Source organism: Perognathus longimembris, chromosome 6 (assembly GCF_023159225.1).
Source record: "Perognathus longimembris pacificus isolate PPM17 chromosome 6, ASM2315922v1, whole genome shotgun sequence".
Lineage (NCBI taxonomy): Eukaryota > Metazoa > Chordata > Mammalia > Rodentia > Heteromyidae > Perognathus > Perognathus longimembris.
In genome coordinates this window covers 61,063,353-61,085,242 of record NC_063166.1, presented here as the reverse complement: position 1 = coordinate 61,085,242, position 21,890 = coordinate 61,063,353, and the positions used below count along the sequence as shown (strand labels likewise).

The window sequence follows — 21,890 nt, the reverse complement described above, 5'->3', positions numbered from 1 at the left end:
TTCTTTGATTTGTAGCCTTTCAGGGTCTTTGTTAAGGAAGTTCTGTCCTGTGCCAAGGAGCCCAAGTGTTTCTCCTACTCCTTCCTTTAGTGTTTTCAGGGTGCCTGTTTTGATTTCAAGGTCTTTAATCCATTTGGAATTGATTTTGGTGCAGGGTGATATATAAGGATCTAGTTTTAGTTTGTTGCATGTGTTGAGCCAGTTTTGCCAGCACCACTTGTTAAAGAGGCTATCTTTCTTCCATACTATTGTTTTAGCTCCTTTATCAAAGATTAAGTAGGCGTAGTTCTGTGGGTTTAATTCTGGGTCTTCAATTCTGTTCCATTGGTCTTCAGGCCTGTTCCGGTGCCAATACCAAGCTGTTTTTATTACTATAGCTTTAATGAAAATTAAAATAAACTTATATGCATATAAAAAAAAGAAATCAGACAAGGAAAAAGAATAAAATGCCTTCTATTTTAAAATAGCACCAAAATTTGAAATGCGTGGGGATAAATCTCAGAAGACTTGTTGCTGACATAGGTGGAAAAGAGTGGACCCCTCATATCCATGAGTTACAATTCCATAGAGAACACTGTAATGGAAAAACTGAACGCTAGGGTGCAGAGAATTATTTTTTTTGCCATAATGGTACCCCACTTGTGCTTAAAGACATCCTACCTCTTAGCAAATCTACTATTTTCAGTTTACTAGTTAAACACATTAAGTTTTACCTTGTTTTAGCAGACAATATTTTTGAGAAACCTGTATTCACAAAATTAAAGGCAGAGAAACACTCAGCAATTAAACAAAACTGCAAAATACAGCCATAGAGATTCAGAAATTTGAATAAAATTTTACTTTAACTTACTACTTTTTGACTGCACTTGGTCAAAAGCATGTATAGTTAATTGTCCAAAGGCTAGCAAATCTATAAATTCGTAACCATTGCTTGAAACATTTGTAATATCACAGTTTGCTGGCCTTCTGAGTCTGTGTTGCCATATAGCAACATGTGTTTCTAGCGAATCTCCAGGTGATTCTAAGACTCCTGATCCAGAGACTTTAAGATCTACTGATTTGTCCATCAAATTACACTTCTGGAGATAAAAACAATTATCTATATATTTCTCTAAGATTGGATTGTTTTCTGTATACAAATCAGTAACAAAACAACTTTTGTAATAAAAAAATGTCAAAAAGATATACAGTGCTTAAGACTCAGGTTAATTTAATTCCATAATCATAAAGCAGATCATACCAATTTTGGTACATGGAGACTTCTGTAGTTAATTTTGACTGACCCACATAGAGCAAATGTGATTCTCTTGATTTGAAATTGAAAATCCAAAGAACCTTGTCCACATGGTAACAAACAGTACAAGAAATGTATTCAATGCCTAACGTATGAAACTGTAACCTCTCTGTACATCAGTTTGATAATAAAAATTTGAAAAAAAAAACAAAGAAAATAAAACCACCATATGATCCTTGAGTCCCACTACTGGTATATATTTAAATGAAATAAAGATCAGTGTATTAAAAAAAAATGAAAATCCAAAGAACCTAGCTTGTGAAACACAATAGGTTTGTAAGCTGAGGCCTAAATAAAATGGGTCATTACAGTGATTGGAATGACTAGGTCAAAGGTATACAGGGAACATGCTGCTCTCTAATTAAAGAAAAGAAAAAAGGAACCACAGACTTTAAGGAAGAAAAAGGCAAGGTATTTTCTGTAAAGCAGAGTCCAAGGTTAGGCTAAATGGATTTTAAACTTATTTTTTTTCTGGGCATTTGCTGTGTGTGTTTGTGTGTGTGTGTGTGTGTGTGTGTGTGTGTGCGTGTGTATACATACGCACACATATATATGTGTGTATATATGGGAAGTAATTCTGAGTAAGGTTTATTTTTATTTTGAGGTTTGACATTCATTGTAGCAATAAGAAATATATTGTACAATAATGAAAAAGTGATCTGTTCTCTTGGGAGCTCAAAGTTATGTTAAGGATACATGAGTTATTTATTTAGAAAAAAACATAATCCTAGGTATATTCAATATTTTTAGACTGCCTAAGAGATTATGAAATTCAGTCATTCAAATTCCTAGAGGATAAAGCATTTGATCATAACATCATAAATTGTGAGGGGAACAAATAACAGATAAAAGTATGTCTTTTAAAAAGAAAAGTCTCAGACTACCTGGAGTCAACTATGGTATTCATATCAAAAGATACAGAAGGATATTAATTGACTGTGTTTACCTGGGGAGATGATCTTAAGAAAAAAAAACACATCAAAGACTAGAATGGTAATACTTCAGTTATAGAAGATACTACCAGCCATCTCTTTCTACCACCATGCCCTTGGTGAGAAAATTCTAACACATTTTTCCCCTTAACTATATCTACAAAGAAAATACACAGAAAATGATTGTATCTTATCTTAATTTGAAAGAAAAGAAAAAAAATGCAAAGAAATTCTGCCCTGAGTTCTGTAGGTGGCAATTTCATTTGGAAAAAAAATATTCAGTCTAATGCTTCTTAATTCCTCATGTAATTTAGATTTCCTAAGAGTCATTCAAGGACTAGCTTTTTTTTTGTGGCGTGTGTGTGTGTGTGTGTGTGTGTGTGTGTGTGTGTGTGTGTGTGTGTGTGTGTGTGCTTTGTCTTTGTGGTATCATTCATTGGCTTCTCTGTTCTTATAATGGTCTTTTGCCTTGACAATGTGAAACTCCTGTCTGACTATATACATAATCCAGATATGAAATGCACCTATCTGAACCCTCAACTGAGTAAGCTTTCGAGGGACTATGTTGACACAACTGCCATTAACGTCATCAGTCAGCCTTTGGGAGAGATGTGACAGAGTTATCCTTGCAATCTGGCTGCCTCTTTATATTTTTTTCCTGAATTACTGAAAACAAAAGAGACTCAGGAGTTCTCATAACAGGTTCATCTACTCACCCCTCTAGGTGAAATAAAGAGACATAGCAAAGGAAAGAGAAAATGAGATTTACTGCAAGGCATGGGTATGCCATAGGATGACAGCACTTTATCCCCTCTTTAGCCATCTTCCAGGTACAAACACAAGCTTTTGGTTTTGTAAACAAAGAACTGGGGCAAAGAAAGGGAAGTAAGCAAACTATTAAACAGTCCTGATCAAAGTATGGCCTAGTTGATTATTTGAGTCATAATTTTTGGAAGGGTTTGTAGCAATTTCTATCACTATCTTCATTATTTCTGAGAAGCAAATCATCATTGCCTGGTGGATAGTGTGTCCTGAGGAGACTCTGTTGACCCGGTAGGGGGTCCTGTAGTCCCTTGTCATTACGTGTTATCTATCAGCCTTGTCTTTTCTGGATTCTAATGTGTAAAAATGACTGCAGAGAACAGATTACAGCAAAGACACATACAAAATGGTATGCCAATCTTTTTTTCTCCCCTGCTCTTAGCTGATTTATGGGAGTTGGAAAAGTAGCTATTAAGCACTCCTGACACTCAGACCATCTTGTTTTCCATCGTAGGAAATGGACAACCTATGGGTTGACCCTGGAATGCCTTGCTTGCTTTGTGCTTCATTGTCATAAGTTTGTACAACTGAATCATAGAACACCCCCATAGCTCATGTTTGCCATCTTTTATTCCTTTCTTCCTTTTATTCTAGAAATCGTTTTGATATACAATAGAAAGTTTTAAAAAAGGTAATAAAAATCCTCTTTAATACTTTTGTTTTAATTGGTTGCCTTGCCCTAATAACATGTTTTATATATGTTCTTTGTTCTTAGTGTGAAAATTTATTCAGTGTCTTCTTCAGTTTCTTTTGCTTGTATGAACATTTTCTTAACTCTGTTCTTATTCTTTTGCGATTTTCTATCCTTTACTTTCTAAAAGATGCTAATTTTACTACTAATTTCTTGAAATAAACTGTAATCGGTTACTACTTTTCAATAGTTTCAATGGCAAGAGTAAATGTAAAAGTTTCTCAAGGAATTTCTAATGAAGGTCAAGTTAAGGATGTGTTGGAAAAAAGACAAATGTCTTTTATTCATTGGCTTTGTTTGTTCTGTTTGGACTTACTGTTCTTTAGCAGTAATGAGAACAAACATGAGGTCTTATAAAAGAGATCTTATATAATATTATGTGTTTCTCATTGTTATGGACTGTCAATATAAAACATGTAGGCATAGTTCTCCATAGTTCCCTATTCAGAAGTTAAAGAATTCCAACAAGGTCATTTTCTTCAACTTCTTCACAAATACTGTTTTGCTGTCCACATCCCAAATCCTCAGACATTTTAATCTGGAAATTTAAACTTTTACACTATTTTAATTAACTTAAAGATCATAAATGTTCCTGCCTTTGCACATTAGCTACAAAAGTCCATTGTTACTTTAAATATTGTGAGTCTTAATATTATTTATGCCTTAACAATTGGTGTCCATCTCTGAGTCTTTCCAAGACTGCTGGTAGAATTCTTTATGTAGGTGCATACTTTGTCCTTCAGTTTTATCCTCATTAAATATTGAGGTTGATCCCTTATTGACTAGCAAGCCTTGATTTCCCATTTCTATGAAGTTTTCTCTCAAAAATTGTCACTTTTATTTACAGCTGACAAATAACTAGTATACATATTTAGAGGGTATAATATGATGCTGTGGGGTATTTATCTCTTGTGGAAAATGAACAAGTTAAGGAACATATCATCACTTTTTTGGGACAGCACTTAAAATTTGGTCTTTTAGCAATTTGAAATATACAGTGACTCATTAATTTCAGTTTTCCCCTGTCTTTGTTTTCACATCTGGCATTATCCCAGGATGATTATGTGATAACTTTTCATTCACAGAAAGAAGTGACATACTAAATTGATAATACTTGTGTAAAGAGTATAAATGTTATGCTGGGCACCAGTGGTTCAAGCCTGTAATCCTAGCTACCCAGGAGACTGAGATCTAAGGATTGTGGTTCAAAGCCAGCCTGGTCAGGAAAGTCTATGAGACTGTTATCTCCAATTAATCACCAGTAAACCAGAAGTGGCACTGTGGCTCAAGTGGTAGAGCACTAGCCTTGTGTTGGAGAACTCAGAGACAGTGCCCAGGCTCAAGTTCAAGCCCCATGACCGGCAAAGAAAAAGAGTAGAAATGTTATTTTACATAAATGTTATTTATGTAAAACCTTTAAAAATCATCTTTATTCATGTTTTAATGTTTTGATGAAGTAACAGAATGAATAATCTTTATTATCTTAAGAATAGAGTTTTATGTACACATTCTATGGTGGATATATCTCTATCCATCTATTTATTCATCTCTCTAACTATCTAGCTATGTAGCTATCAGTTGATTGATCAGCAAGAGAAAAGAATGCTTATTTTGCAGGCACACCATAGTAAATAAAAAATTTCAAAGAAAAATTGCTTAAAACTTCCAAAGACATATTAAAATATAGCTAAAATCAAAGAAGATAATTAGCATAGCAATAAAAGTGACTTTTAAAACATAATATGAATGTAATTTTGGATACATAACCTTATTTAATCATAGTCTGACCTTATGTTCTAAATGGATTGTTTGCAAATGATAATGAATCATACTCTCCAAAAGACCCCACTATTAGGTATTATATGCAAGAGATTTATTAAAGAAGGACTCCCAAGTGACAAAAATATATAAGAAGGAAAGAGGAAAGGAGAGAAAGGTTAGCTTTCAAGTGTGGTCCCAGCCTTAACCTATAACCTGTATAGAACTCTAGAGGATAAATTATTGTGGGTTTTTTTGTTTTATTTTGTTTTTTCCAGTCCTGGGGCTTGGACTCAGGGCCTGAGCACTGTCCCTGCCTTCTTTTTGCTGAAGGTTAACACTCTACCACTTGAGCCACAGCATTACTTCTGGCTTTTTCCATATATGTGGTGCTGAGGAATTGAACCCAGGGCTTCATGCATATGAGGCAATCACTCTACTAGTAGGCCATATTTCCAGCCTCCAGCAGATAAATTATACCTGGCACCTCACTCTGCCTCAAGGCCAAGTTTCTGGGATTTTCTTTTCACCAGAAAACAGCCTTCCAGCCACTTTCTTCTGTGCGCATAACTAGGTGAAGTGCCTTCAGGAGACTAAGGTAGCCATAGGTCACAGGCACCAATTAGAAGGAGTAAAGCAAGCAGTCTCTGAGTGATAGTATCTAGCTACTAAAGGGGTTCACCAGAGATCCAAGTGAGCAGCCACAGAGTTTCTATATTTATCCAACTTTGAGCAAATTTTCCCAAGAATTGAAAAATGGTCCTGGGTTGAGTTACTTTTTTTCATTCATCCAAATTCTTAATATGGATAGCTAGTCTAGTTTCCTGTACGTACATTAACTTTGAGGTTGAGCAACAATTGGATCAAAGAGAGAATTTACTTCCAGTGGAGGGCCTTGGGGCTGTTATGCTGACTACTCAGTGACTGTTCTGCTCAGGAAAAGCCATTAAGCTTCATACTCCCCATTAGAATCTTGATTCCATATGGCACAAATTCTAGCTGGAAGAGGCACAGCTGGATTCCTCTGTCTTGCCAGACACATAAAAGTGATTTTAAGAAGCAAGACTCCTTTTGCAAAGGAAACTAAGAAAGAAATGGCACTTATTATTGTATATGTGTCAATTCATAATGTCTTATTTTTGGAAAATAGATTAACTCTTGGCATATTCAGAATGTCATATAAAATGGAAAGTTTGTCACATTCCTGTGGCTACTGGAACACAGGGAGAGGCTTAATAGGATAACATGGAAACCTTTGAGCAGAGAAATTTGTGTTGCATTTTGAAATGAGTAGCTGAAGGAGGAAAATAAGACTATCTCGGTAGATTTGACAAAATGCCTATTAAGGTAATACAGGTTGAATGCCATTGATACATGCTTCAGAAAATGGAGGCATTATCAGACATGCCACTAGTATGTGGGTTGAACCAGAACACTTGGAAATAAGCCAGGGATGCTTATAATTTCTTGACTCTACCTGTCCTCCAGAGCCCAGTGTGGTAATTGCTGCTTAAATCTATGGTAATACAGGTATTGCTGGTAAATAGTGTAGTCAGAAGGAGCCTTTTCTCAAACAATTTGATGAACAATTCCCTCATTGCTACAAGGAACCTGATGTGATTATTTCATAAATAAATTGAAGTAACCTGTCTAAGTGTCTGGATTTCCTTTGAGATCCAGCCCTGGTTAATTAACCTTCTTTGTGGTCAGCCATGGGCTTTACTTAAGATCTAGGCCAGAGGTTCTCCATCTTCTGATTTAATAAGAATCACCCTACTCTAGACGATCTGATTCAGTAGGTCTAAGACAAGAACAAGAACTCATATTTCTTTCAACAGATTCCCAAGGGATGTTGCTGTCCTTTTTCAGGGGATAATAGTTTGAGATTCACAGGGCAACATGAAATGAGGCATGCGGTAGGAGCATGGCTTGTTGCCATGATTTAACTAGGAGCAGGATGAAGATGAGGCAGCCCAGCTTTCTTCATTCTGTGTCTGTGTTCTTTGTCCTGAGTTATTCTTTCTTCAAGATGTCTTTGCAGCCCCCTTGGAATACAGGAAAAGTTTGACCAGGAAAGAACTATTGACATAAATTATTCTTATCATAACAAGGTCCTATCTGAACAATCCTGAGATTGTGAATTTGTCAGACTACCTCTGACTCTCTCTTAGCCACATCTGTGATGTAGGACTTCACATAACTTTCTAGTCCTCCCTTCCCCCCTCCCCCCCCCCCCCCTCCTGCCAGTTCTCCCTATTTAACCTAAGGCAAGCATCTTTACCCTGAAGATGGCTGATGGGAAACTGACTGAAGTGCTGTCTTTCTGTGACTATAATGTAACCAACATTTTTCTCTTCCTTACCAGGTCTGTTTATTTGAGAATAGAAACAGCTCTCCTAGCCTGACTTAGTCTGTGTCTCTGGAGGAGTTTTGAGGAAGTTGTCACTTTACCATTGGGATCTAGGAGGAACAAAATGCCTGGCAGGCAGTCTTCTGAGCTGGTCCTGTGATGATGATGAGAAGAAAGCATTGTCAGTCTGAAGGGTAGTTTGCCTTCTGCTTGAGATACTTACCAGTGAATCTTCTCTTTCCTAGAGCCCAAGGTGATTGTGAAGTTATGGCAACAGAGAATAGCTGAGATCAAAGGGTAGAGATACCAAATTAGGGAACGTTTAATAAATTCATAGGCCTCAGCAAAAGCATCTTTTAAGTTGTCTCTTGAATGACAATTTCACAACCAGGGGTTAAACTATCATATTTAAACAAAGAAAAAATTAACTAGCTAGCTGCTGATTGCCTGTGTGGACATAGAGTCTGGAAACTAATCATGCATTCTTTTAAAAGTTGACAGTACTGGGCTGGAAATGTGACTTAATGGTAGAATGCTTGCCTAGCATGCATGAAGCCCTGGGTTCAATTCCTCAGCACCACATAAACAGAAAAATCCAGAAGTGGAGCTGTAGATCAAGAGGTAGAGTGCTAGCCTTGAGCAAAAAACAAAACAAAACAAAAACAAAAAACAAAAACAAAAAAACAACCAGGGACAGTGTTCAGGTCCTGAGTCCAAGACCCAGGACTGGCAAAAAAAAGTTGATATTATTAATAAATACTTACTTAATACTTATATTTTCCCTCCAGATTTAAAACTGCACTATTTTATTGTAGTAATTGATTTGGGTTGGTCATAGTCAGTAATGGTGATGACAGTGCAGTTGCTTCTATTGAGGTAGGGTGCCAAGGTGTATAAATTCATCATATTCCTTTTTTAACCCAATGCCCTAGAACACTACTATATAAATAGAGGTTTCCTTTGCCTCATCTCAGAGTCTTAGCAGTGTTTACAATAAATAAAAAGTAACCATAACATGCTCAGTCATTAATAAAACGATTTGCCTATTTAATGAATCAAAGATTATAATTCAGTACTACTTTCAGTAATTTTATGCTCTATTTATGCTCTAACTATTCTTTAACATATATGTATATATTTTCTGTTTATGTGGTGGTGAGGAATTGAACCCAGGGCTTCATGCATGCTAGGCAAGCACTCTACTGAAAAACCACAGTGGGAGCACAATACCTCAATAGCAATGTACATATGATCACATAAGATGATCCTAAGGGAAATTAACTACAAGATTTGGAAATAAGTAGTTTACCTTTGTTGTTGTTATTTTCAATGTACCCTATGAATTTATGACTTTTCCTTTTGTCCTTCTTCCCCATGGTTTTACTCCTGATGTCACTGTAACTGACTTTGGCACACTGGGTGTTGTATGTATTTTTTATCAGAACTAGGGAAGGGAACACCAAAATAGAGAGACAAAGGGTAAAAGGTGAACCAATGCAACAGCAATACTTACAAGACAGTATGCTGTAAACCAACTACAAATTGGGTTAGGGTGGGGAAGGAACCAGAGAGGGGGAAAGGTGGAAGAAAAATGATGGAGGAGGTTGATAAGAAATGTACTTACTGCCTTACATATGTAACTGTAACCCCTCTGTACATCACTTTGACAATAAAAATAAATAATATATATATATGTATCTAGAGGAAAATTAAATGACAAATCTGGAGATTGAAAAGTAAGATATTGATTTATAGGTAAAGGAAAAAATAAATAATGTTATATTTCATGGACTTCATCTAATACATACAAAGTGACTATCATAAGCATGACTGTAGTGGAGTATTGTAATGAATACAACTAAGTGGAAAGGTTTTACAATTAGGAACATAAATTTTCACTCACAGTCTTTATAGGGTGTGTGTGTGTGTGTGAGAGAGAGAGAGAGAGATGTGTATGTGTCTATGCATGTATGTGTGTAAAATTCACTGGCAAAGACAATAATCTTTGCCAGTATAGAAATTACACTAATGAAATATAATTAAATGGCAAATATTTAGTTTAGATATTCTACAGAAGAAATTATCATCAGTTCCATTCACCATCAACAATTATTCCAAGACTACAAACAATGGCATTGCATATAGAAAATAGAAATAATTAGAGAGATATTTAAAATCACATAGATGATATGTTTACCATAAATCAGTAGCTATATTTCACTCATGTCTCTCCAACGTTTGTAAATGCATGCAACATTATATTGTATCACTAGGAAAGATGTATGGTGGTCATGAGGTCTTTGATCTGAAACCTCCAACCACAAGGATCTAGGGACAGGTCACTTGCTAAAGTTGTCTGAAGTAGAAGCACCACAGCTGGACTTGAGAGAAAACATTATCTCTTGCTTTACTTCCTAAAATAAAGCTGGTTATTAGAAGGAAGGCCAAGCTCAAGAACAGCATCCAGGTGCTGGGTTCAAGACTCATGGCAAGAAGAAGGGGGGTGACAAGGAGGAGGAAGAGGAGGAAGAGAAGGAGGAGAGGAGGAGAAGTCCCACCACTAGAAGTAAGGCCAAGTTACAGAGAGTAAGACCATTTATTGTAAGGAGACTAAGAGTAGCACTCACATTCATAAATTGCACATAAGGTACATATAAGCAATGTTTTCCCCCATTTTTCCTTCATATTGCTTTCTGTTTAAGAGACTATGAATTTATGGTAGATACTGTATATTACTGTAGTAGCTAAGGTTTATGTTCCTAGGTTGCTTGTAACAATCATTTAAGTGGTTGGTTTCTTGAATAAAGGTGAATTTGATAGACATTTCATATAATGTATCAAGCTAAATTTGGAAGCACTTTCTATCTTCAGCTTGGTACCATTTTCTTTTTAAAAAAATTTATTTTATTGTAAAGGTAATGCACAAAGGAATTACAGTTACAAAAGTAAGGTAACAAGTACACTGCTTTTCAAACAGTGTTATCTCTCCTTGATTTTCTCCTGCTTTCCCTCCACCCCTCTCCTCCAAGTTGTAAAGTTTATTTGCAACAGAGTGTCTAGTGAGTATCCTCATTGCATTGATTCACCCTTTGTTCATCCTCCATTTCTGTTCAGTGTTTTTATAAAGATCTTTTCCCTGTTAATTGGAATGGGGAATGTTGTGGGAATTCATGGAAGCGTTACTTGCTAAATGGAGGTCTCAGTTTAATATCCCAGTCAATTTAGCAGCAGCTTATAAGGAAGATGTTGCTAGTACCTGCATCTGTGTTTGACAGATGAGGATGGCAGGCGACGCACAAGCATCCCCAGTAATCTGCTTAATATTGCATTGATAACAGAGGATAATTCCAAGAAAGAAGTCACATTTTCTGCTTGCTGGATGTATGTAATTTGTGTTACATAAACCTCTGTCGGTTTAGAGGAAGTACTCCAGATGTGCTGACTTTCTCTGTTCTTTTCTGTGGACTTTACTGAGGACCTGTACAGCTAGCTCATGTCCACTGCTGTTTCTTAGCACACTGAATCTCCATTGCAGCTTGTGGAAAAAAGAAACCATCATGCCCAGGGAACAAAGGAAATGTAAGCCAGGTGAAAGAGACAGTCGAGGGAGTTTTTGAGAACTCTCCTGAACAGATTGTATGCTCCCGCAGAAAAAGAATAAAGTTAAGGAACAAAGAGTTCAGTCCAAGTCCACGTGCTTCTCTTTAAATTAAAATCCTTTCATAATGGAACTCTAAAACCATTTTATTTGTGCATTTTAAGATGACCTGGAAGTCAAAAAAATATATGTATGTATATATATATGTATATGTATATACATACATATATATATACACTAACATATTCTACTTTTGGTAAACCAAGGTTAAACAACATACTGAACAAACCACATGTGGTGGCATACATAATCACGCTACATCAACCATTAATATCTTCTCTGTGACATGTTTATGATGAGAATTGCTGCCTCTGATTATATACCATGTGAACTTGAAGTACATTATTATATTGAATGACTAATGGAATTTGGTAACAATGCACAGAAATTGGTATTCTGCGAGGAGTTACATTTTAAATTATGCTCTTTGCAGAGTTTTCTTTGGATTTCATGGCTCATCTCCCTCACAGTAGGTTAGTAGATAATGGATTGAAATCTTCCTCCTGAATAGTAAACATAAGAAACCATCCTATCTTCCCTTAGTTTGCAGGTCTTTTCTCCTCAATCATTAAAAGGGAAAATAAAATATAATCTCTAAAATTTGAGGTGTGATTATTGTTAATTCTCTTTGTATTGTACTTATAAAGAGAAAAGGAATGATGCTTTCCACATGTGTTGGAAGTCATAGGTGTACATATGTCTTCCATCTTTTAAAATGCCATTTAGGGTCTAAAATAAGGGTACAGTTACAGCATTTTTCCTTAAATTTTTATTGTAGAGGTATGTACAGATGTGTTACACTTATATAAGTCAGGAGATAAGTACATTTTCTTTTCAACAATGTCATCCTCCTCATTCTCTCCCAGTTATTCCTCTCCCAAGCTCTTCTTCCCCCCCAAGTTCATTTCCAACATAGTGTCTAGTGAGTATCACTGATGAATTGTTTTACCCTTTGTTCTATTGTTTCTGTGCTTCCCTTTCCCCTCTCCAAATCAGATAAACTTACATATAAGACAAAGGGTACAGAAGTAAAAAACAGTGACAAAAAGTAAAAAAAAAAAAAAAGGAGAGAAAAAAAATGAAAACAGTGTAATAAAAAACCTCTTGTTTCCATTTCTTGGAGTTTATTTCAATAAGCATCATTTTGTATAATCATATTCACATAGCTATTGAGCTCTTATGATCCTCCCTAAGACTACCCTCCTTTGCTCTCACCTTTTGAATACTTAGAATCTGCTTAATATATCATGCTCAAGTGTAAGTTTTCTTTGGTGTAATTTTTGTCAGAAATAAAAAACAGAGACAAGAGGGAATAAACCAAAGAAAAAGGAAAGGAAAAAATAAAGAACTTCAAACAGTGCCATAATAAATCTGTTGTTTCCACTTTCTGGAGTATAGTATTCATTATTTCTTTATCCATGTAGGACACTTGCCTTTAGACTCTAGTTTTCTTCCCGTTGGTGGATGACCATAATTCCCACTCCCATGGTTCTAAAGACCTTTCTAATACTATGAAGTATAATGCAAAGGCTGACTAGTAGAACATTTTCAGTCAACATAAAATTATTTCAGTGATTACCTGAATTTCTCAACACTTCAAAACATTTACTAGGTAAGGTAAAATTTAATTCTATGAGACTTTTAGAAATAGGGACTAATTTCCTTTCTTTAAAAGATTAATCTAAGGGGCTGGGGATATAGCCTAGTGGCAAGAGTGCCTGCCTCAGATACACGAGGCCCTAGGTTCGATTCCCCAGCACCACATATACAGAAAACGGCTAGAAGCGGCGCTGTGGCTCAAGTGGCAGAGTGCTAGCCTTGAGCGGGAAGAAGCCAGGGACAGTGCTCAGGCCCTGAGTCCAAGGCCCACGACTGGCCAAAAAAAAAAAAAAAGATAAATCTAAATCAAGACTAGACCCAGTTTATATTCAATGGGTATGATTTTTTGACAGTTTCCTATAGAAAGAAGTGAGACAGATTTTTTTTAGGAATATGCAACTGTTATATAGATTTATCAGTCATGGTCTTCAAGACCCTTATAAAAATTATGTGAGTGTTTTATAGAAGTTATTTGCAAAGTTTTGTCTTTTGGACCATCAGCAACAGATTTACCTACAAGTGAGTTAGGATTCAAATTTTAAGATCTACTCCCAGACATCTTGAACCAGATATTGTGATGTAAGATGTCCAACTGATGAACAGGCAACATTTTGAAAGGCCTTTAATAGATGATATAATGATAAAGAATTCTGCAAATCTAGAAAACAGTAAGTCTTAAAAGAACTGAAAAAGGTACCATTTCAGTGCCTTATACTACTGAGAGTAGATTCATAAAATTACTAACTCAAGAAAATTAACCTACAAAGAGTTTTATAGACAGAACTAACCTGTTTTCCATCCTTTGTGTTGGATTTCTCATTTTCTTCTTAGCGGAGGAAAGGAAAAGATGTAGTAAAACCCCAGAGAGATGGTTCTTGCATGTTAATAGAAATGGGAGATGCTATTTTAACCATCACTTTCTAACTGAATGAGTCCATGAACAGCTTTTCCAAGTGGGTCTTTTCCATGCCACATTAACCACATCCACAGTGTTCTATGCTGGATTTCCTACACACACAATTTTACACACCATGAGAGAAGTTTTTAGTCCTGTGGTATCAGAATGAATCCCCTGGGGAAGCTGGCATTAACTATCGCTCCATGACTTTGGGAATAAGTGTTTCCTCCAGAGTTGAAGCAAGAAAACAGTGCTCATTATCTGTAATGATGCCTGCTAAGATGTAGGTTCTCTGTGAACTCATTTCAGGTTTTGTGTGTATAATCAAACAAGTAATGTTTCCAACTATTGTTTGTTTGTTCAACTGCAAAAATATCCTAGGATAGAAAATGTTCCTGTCTAACTAGGTTAAATGTATTGGGTGCATGCAAGATTTGTATTCTATGGATCAAACAAATATGTTAGTGTTTTATGTATAAGCAAAAGATGTCTACTAAATCTGAAGTTGGTTGTTACTACTCTCAGTGTATCACTGCCAATGTGTCTCTTACGCTTTTCCATACCAGACTTAGCACATTTGTACTTGTTTTTAATTCTTTTGATAATCACCACCCACCCCCCCCCCCCCGCCATCACACACTATGTTGTAGGGCTGTAACATTCCTTTCTCTATTGTGAATATAGTCCATGGCCTCCTACTGCCTATGTTTACAAGCATTTTAAAGTCATTTCTCTGGAAGATAATAATTGGATTATTTGTGAGCTCCTCCAAATGGAGGACTTGCTCTCTCATTTTGTGGTTCAACCCTACTAGCCGTTACCTGACTCAGAGCTGACATTTAATAAACAATGTTCAAGCAAGCTCACTACTGACTTGAATCAATTTTTCAAACCAGCATCTTCAACATGTGCCATTAGTTTGTCCAAAATTCTGAGTCTCAATGAGTAGATAGAAACTTCCTCATGTTTTTGATCCTCTCTTTCCTTTCCTTATTATTATACCTCCATTTTGTTTCCCATCTCTCTACCTATTATATACCTTGATTTTTGTCTCCCAACTCACATCTCCACTCAATTTCCATACTCAATATTCTTCAAGATCAATATTCTTCAAGCTTACTTTTCTTCTTACTATTTCCTCTCTTCTTAACATTTGTTTGTTATTTCTGTGGAGATATATAAAAACGTTTTGTGCCCGATAGTCCACTTTCTCCTGACTTACTTTCTATCTTCCTCCACACCTGGAGAGAGCTATAGGATGCATTTACCTAAGGAAAGCATCAAATCTTAGACTGTAACTATTGCTTCCTAACGATGGCATTGTGGATGGCAGGATAATAATTTCATCACAACTGTATCAGAGAATCTTTTTGCCAGGTTGTCATTTATCACATCACAGAGTTTGAGATAATTTCCACAGGGCAATCCTAGTGTCTATGACTAGTCATACACATGAGTAAACAGAGGGTCTGTTAAGAGCTGAATGACTATGCATCACATCCTCTGGGAGAAGGTGTCTAGATTCCTACACCCAACTGGATTATTGCCCAAGAACTATAGGTTGATATTTGGATTCATCTCATTTAAGATAATACTACTCATTGCTCCATAGTCCTTTCAGGCCACTGACAGTTGACTGTATAATTTGGTGACATATATGGCTTAACCTTCATGGCTTATGTCCTTGGGTGGATTTTCTGAGTTTCCAGCCCTCTGATGTCTTCTATCACTTCTCTTCATTAAGACAGAATGTGGAATGCAATTCCCCCAATATGAATTTTCTCCCACACTATTACTATGACTTCAGTGTTGCTATGGTTTACTCTTGTCCCTATTGATTCTTCTTCTTATCACTTTTCCCTGTGGGCTGTCTGCCTCCATGTGCTTAAAAGCTGTGTATTTCTCAAGGTTTGGCCCCAAACCTCTTGGTGTGTTCTTTTCTGAGTTACATTTGCTAGTGTTTTATCCTCAAATTTGGATGATTCCTCTTCCTCCACACTTCTGTTCTCCAAACTTAATAACTTCCCCACAAACCTTTCCTTTATCTGTCTTCTGTCTGCTGACCACCTATAGCCATTAACTTAACATTTGGCATTGACATTCTCTCCTTTGAGCATTTATAGGTACTGTCACCTGCATGTATACTTGTTGGCAGTCCAGAGAAACAAATGTATTGCATATGTCTTAGGTGCCTAGAGAAATGTGTATATTATAAGTGTTCAGTGATGATAATGAATATATGTTCTCATGATAATGGTATAAAGTCTATGTGTAAAAAGCTGGGGTAGGGGAGACAGATCCTTAAGTTTACCTTGGCCAGATGAGAAGGGAGGATAAATGAGCAGATGGGAGCATCTCCTTGACCCATCTGCCTAATTACCTATCCTCTGACAACCCTTCATATTCTCACCTGCACTCAGTGACTACAGGATGGTTGTCAGTGGTAGAATGAGAAGGCCTAATTTCTCATGACTTAGTAGCAATGGCATGAAGCATAGCCTGGAGGCTTAAATCATGCCTTTCATTCTTTCAGAATGTACCTGAATGTGTTATTAAACGAAGCAGTTATTAGTTAGCGGTCTTTTAAAAAATTTTACCCCAATTCTACTGAGAAGTGAAAGAAAGACAGAGAAATATCTCAACCACAGAGACATTCTCAGGCAAGACTCAAGACAGCATTCTTTTTTTAAAAAGGATGTCAATGATGTAAAAATAAAGAAGAAGGATCTATATAGTTTCTTAACAAATTCTGATTTTGCCTTCCAGGAGACGGAGCTGTTAGATCTCAGTCTCGTCAAAGATGCCAGGTGTGGGAAACATGCCAAAGCTCCCAAGGTAGGAAGCTGATCGCCGGGCCCACACCAGCTGCTGCCTTGATTATTTATCTGTGTCATGATATCAACTAATTGCCCCAATTAAAAGTTTCTCTGTTGTAGATGTTGTAAAACACGACAGCCAGTCTGCTCAAAACACTTCCACATTTATTAAAAGATGCAAATAATGAGTGAGCATATGGACAGTGAGACCTAATGGTGCCCATTGCCCTGTGATTTTGTGTTTATTTGAGGAAAAATAGCTAGGTACAAGTTACAGATTAAGCATGTGTATTTGGGAATTATGGAATCTCAAATAGGCCAAAATCTGAAACATTTTAGAGTTGATACCAAACCACAAGTAAAAAGTTTCCCACGTGGTTTCTTGTGGAAATCAATGCCAAAATGCAGGCACACTAAAGACATTGTATCAAATTAATTTCAAGCCATGTAAGAAGATGGATATGAAACATAAACAAAGTGTTTTGTTTACACATGGCAACATCTAATGTTGTATATGCAATTATTTCAAAAGCTGATTAAAAATCTGAAATATAAAATTCTTCTTGGACCAAGCATTTTGGATAAGAAGTATCCAACTTGTACTGCTTAACTCTAAATTGCTAAGATGAGCTTGGGGTTACTTGGAAATTTATCCTTGATCCTCATAAGTGCATACATGACCTAACATTTAGATATGATGAACAGAGACTTGATATAGGTCAAATGCTCAGAAACTAAAATGATGTATCCAGGAACCAACAGATGCTAAAGTGTTAGGTCTGTAAATGTTATTAGTGATGATCGTCATACTGTAGAATCAGATATATGGGATGACAGTTGTTCTGCCTTGCAAAACGTCCTAAACAGAGATTCAAAGAAAGGCTTACAGTTTATTTTTTAAATATTTTGTCAAGAAGAAATACATGTTTTAATTTGTATTACCAAGTAATCAGTTGGGGTTCAGTGGTAGGGATGTGTTGACTAGCCATCTAAGTTGAATTATTTTATTGTGAATTAATTAATAATAAACATATTATAGATTAATTTATTTTACTAAAAAGGTAGCACTGCAAGCACTTCACTTTTAGCATAAATATAATTAGCAAAACGTAGCATTGCCAGGTAGGCATTCAGTCAGTCCTTCTTTCCATAGTTGATAGGAAACTAGCAATTTCCCTTTTGAGTCTCTTCATACAGAGTTTTATCCTTGGAAAGTCAAAGTGGTTCCTTTGACATCCAAATGATCTGGAAAAAAAAAACATCTGGAATGATTTATTGTTCAGAGATATTTCAAAACTGCGGTAGGTTGGTTCTGGCAGCAGTAGATTCTAGAATACAGCAAACATACAGATGCATGGACTTGGCTGAAGTTCTTAAAATGATCTATAATGAAATGTGAAAAATATAAATATCTACATCAAGAAAATATTAGAACTGTTTCTCAAGAAGGCTGCTGAAAATATTTAAAGTGAAACTCATCCATTATTTACAATGTCTCCTAGGAATAAGGAATCGTCTGATCTTTCAGTTTGGTATCAAGAGTTTCATCATTAATACTTGGTTGATAATGCAAAAGTTTAGACTTTAGTGAAGGAAAGACACTTTATTTTTTCCTTCTCCCAAAGACATTTCAGCCATGTTTCACATAAGCCTGGCACTTCTAAGATCTACAATACATTGATAAGGTAGCTTTGAAATTGTCTTTGAGCCTCTCTTTATTGGATTCCCATAAAATTTCACTATCAATATTGACAGCTGTCTACACTACATCAAAACCTACTGGGTCTGAAGCATCAGGTGTCAAAGTTATTTCTACCATCACATAAAGAGCTCCTGGCTAGCATCTGTCTCTTTACTGTAGTTCACAGTTAGCTTATCACATACACTGCAGTGACGAATGCAATTTGATAAATATCTATTGAATGTTCATAAATGAACACAAGTAGCACCTGTGCTGTGCTCAGCTGATAAACTACTATTAGAGCCCAAAATATTTCTCTTGAGAACAAATTTTTAGCACTCAGAACACCCTGGCTTTGTTGTTTTTGTTCACAGAAAATGGGTTGCTTTCTCTGTGGATAATTTCTCCCCTTGGCTTTCCTCCCTCTCCCCCCCTCCATTTCCTTTTCATTACTTGTTTTTAAAAGCTTTGCTCTACTTTAATATATTCAATGCCTGCTTTTGTCTGATATTACCTGTGTGACCTTCCTAGTCCCGACTTTTTCTTCTTAGATTCAGGGATGATAATAATAAGTGCTTGACCTGAATGCTGCTAGAAGTCAATGAAATACTTCATTAGTGAACCTTTAGCATGGGAGTTCTCAAATTTAACTGCTCATGAAATCACCTGGGACACTTTTTTTCAAGAAATACTATTACCTATTTTCTACCTCCAAAGATTCTGGTTCTCCACGAATCTAATTAATACCGATAAAACACAGGCATCAAGATACTGGGAAGGAATTTTGCAGTAGAAGTGAGCCCTGCTACTTTAATTCATGCTGACATTTAATAAGTACTTGCTAAATATTAGCTACTCTTCTTAATACGATCAGATTATTTCTTTGTGGTGCTGATAGAATCCAAGGCCTTATACCCATTAGACAAGTACTCCATCACTGGGCTACACTCCAACTCCCTATTGTTTTTGCTGCTATTACTTAAAAATCAAATCAGATTTGTAGGAAGGCAGTTTTCTTTCGTCTCCCTCCCTCCCTCCTTCCCTCACTCCCTCCCTCCTTTCCTCCCTTCCTTCCTTTCCCTTTCTTTTGTTTGCTGGTGCTAAGGCTTGAACTTAGAGCCTGGGTGCTCCCTTAGTGTTTTCACTTAAGTATGACTCTCTACCACTTGAACCACAGCTTCACGTCTCATTTATTTTCTTAAATTGGAAATGTTTATGACAACAAGATGGGTGGGAGGGAGAGCCTGGCTAATGTGGGACCACAGGCAAGAAAGAAACTGATAGGAATATCACTGTTAACATCGTTGACAAAGGAAAACTTATCTCTAATAGCAAATAAAAAACGTAATCAATTTAAAATGTTTGCAATTTATGGTATAAATAATGGGTTCAGCAGAGGCTCAATTGGCTGCTCAATTACTGCCACCACCACTCTTAAGCACTTCTTTTCTTCACCAGACTTGCCTCTACAGTTCTAAATGGTGTCTCTTTTCCAGCCTCAGATCTCCTTCGGCAATTTCCCTTTGCGCATCACTTGAAAACACTTGATGTAAACCCATGACATCAGTTCTAATAGGCTGTTGACTGAGAGACAAACTGTTCTCCGGTCTTCTAGAATGATTACAGCAAGATACTTTGTTTAAGAAAATATGCAGACCACAAGGAAGTGTCTAGATAGGATACCACTAAGTTTCTGGACTAAAAGTATGAAATTTACAGCAGAAGATTAAAAGCATAGAGAAATGCTAAGTATAGCAGAGAATACCTGTAATCCCAGTACTTATGAAGCTTATACTAGAGGATTGGGAGTCTGATCCATTGGGTGATAGACAACAAAAATATAAACAAATAGAGTAAAATCATGAGGGCATCGGTGTAGAGTGAGAAAAGCTTGGCAACTCAAGATGAGCAGGCAATGGAACAGAAGGACAGCATGAGTGCAAGACTTTCTGTAAAAGTGTCTAGACTACCACAAAGCAAGGAAAAATATTTGTGGAGTAGATATTTATCAAAACACCCAGGCACCCTGCAAATGTTTTTTTTTTCCTGTGTCTTCATATTATTTTTGTTTTTCACAGCATCTTGTTACATAAAAATTCAACATCCATTTGAAAATGAACTGTTTTCTGTGCCTGCTGTGATTTGAAATGACATTGGTGGGAAATGGAAAAAGCTTCCACGTACTGCCCTGTTAATGAGTCTAAATGTCGGCTCCCAGCATAATGCATACAATTCCAAATGTGCTGCCTTGGCTTTAGACTTGCTGAAGCTACTAGTTATGAAATTTCTCATCTGAGAGACTTTGGGACGTTTCTTTGATAAATAAATGTAAATTCCAGAAGAAAAATATAACTTCTCCTTTGAAATGTAAAATGTATTTACTTTTCCTTCTTTAATCTCTCACTCCATCATTTCTTATGTTTACGAAAGTACCAGGAAAGACCTCTTGCCTCCATTATAAGCCTGTCTGGACTGTCTTTCAAAATGCTCTTTGCTTTTAAAAAGAGTGTTTTCTCTATGGTTTTGGCTCTATTTGTAGTTCTTAAGCCAACAGATCAATTTAAAAGCTCATGGTTTGCATTAATAAAATGAAATAGACTTGACTAGAATTAAATTTTTTAGGGTTTTTTTTTAGAACAAATTGTTTCCTGAAACATTTCTGTATACATGAATGTATACTCCAAAAGTGTATTTGTTGCTAAAAAATCATTGAAGAAATATTTAAAACATGCTACCTGAAGCTAGGGCTGGAAGTTCTTGCCTGTAATCCTAGCTACTCAGGAGGCTGAGATCAGAGGGTCACCATTTGATGCTAGCCCAGGCAGAAAAGTCCCTACGAGGCTTGTATTTCCAATTAACCATTCAAAAACCAGAAGGGATACTGGGGCTCAAGTGGCAGAGCACTAGTCTTGAGTAAAAAGAGGCACATAGACAGTGCACAGGCCCTGAGTTCAAGCCCCACAAATGAGTGACAAAAAATGCTATTTGAAGGTAATATCTTCCTCAGGATTATTAGGGTGTACTGAATCTTCAGATGTATTTATACAGAAGATAAACTGGGTTACTGGAGATTGAATTGCATATGCCAGCTCTGCCATTAGCTTACTTCAAGAAACTGTGCCTTCTGCTTGGGCCTCTAGTTTCTCATCTGTGAGGTGGGGTTGCAGTTTGTAAGCATGGTTCGAGGTATATACTTTGCTTTAGCCCTTAATTCCAAGCTTTAAATTGTGGAGTGAACCAAGCCAAAATTCTCTCTCATATGGATTCTAACTCTGATTTTGAATGAGTTGACATAACTTAAAACTTCTTAATGTGGTCATGGAAATGTAGATGAACTACTTAAAAAATCAGATTGTGGTCTTATCAAGGTAAGAAGCTACTCAAAGAAACA

General features: G+C 36.4%; 1 protein-coding gene across 3 annotated transcripts in view; it reads left to right on the top strand.

The window, feature by feature from the left end:
* Plcb1 (phospholipase C beta 1) overlaps nucleotides 1-21,890 on the top strand; it is a 616,577-nt gene that overhangs the window by 189,768 nt on the left and 404,919 nt on the right. For all 3 annotated transcript variants that reach the window (XM_048348812.1, XM_048348814.1, XM_048348813.1), the window contains one exon: nucleotides 16,769-16,837. In XM_048348812.1, coding sequence (XP_048204769.1) covers nucleotides 16,769-16,837 — 69 coding nt within the window. The remainder of the gene's footprint in view (nucleotides 1-16,768; nucleotides 16,838-21,890) is intronic.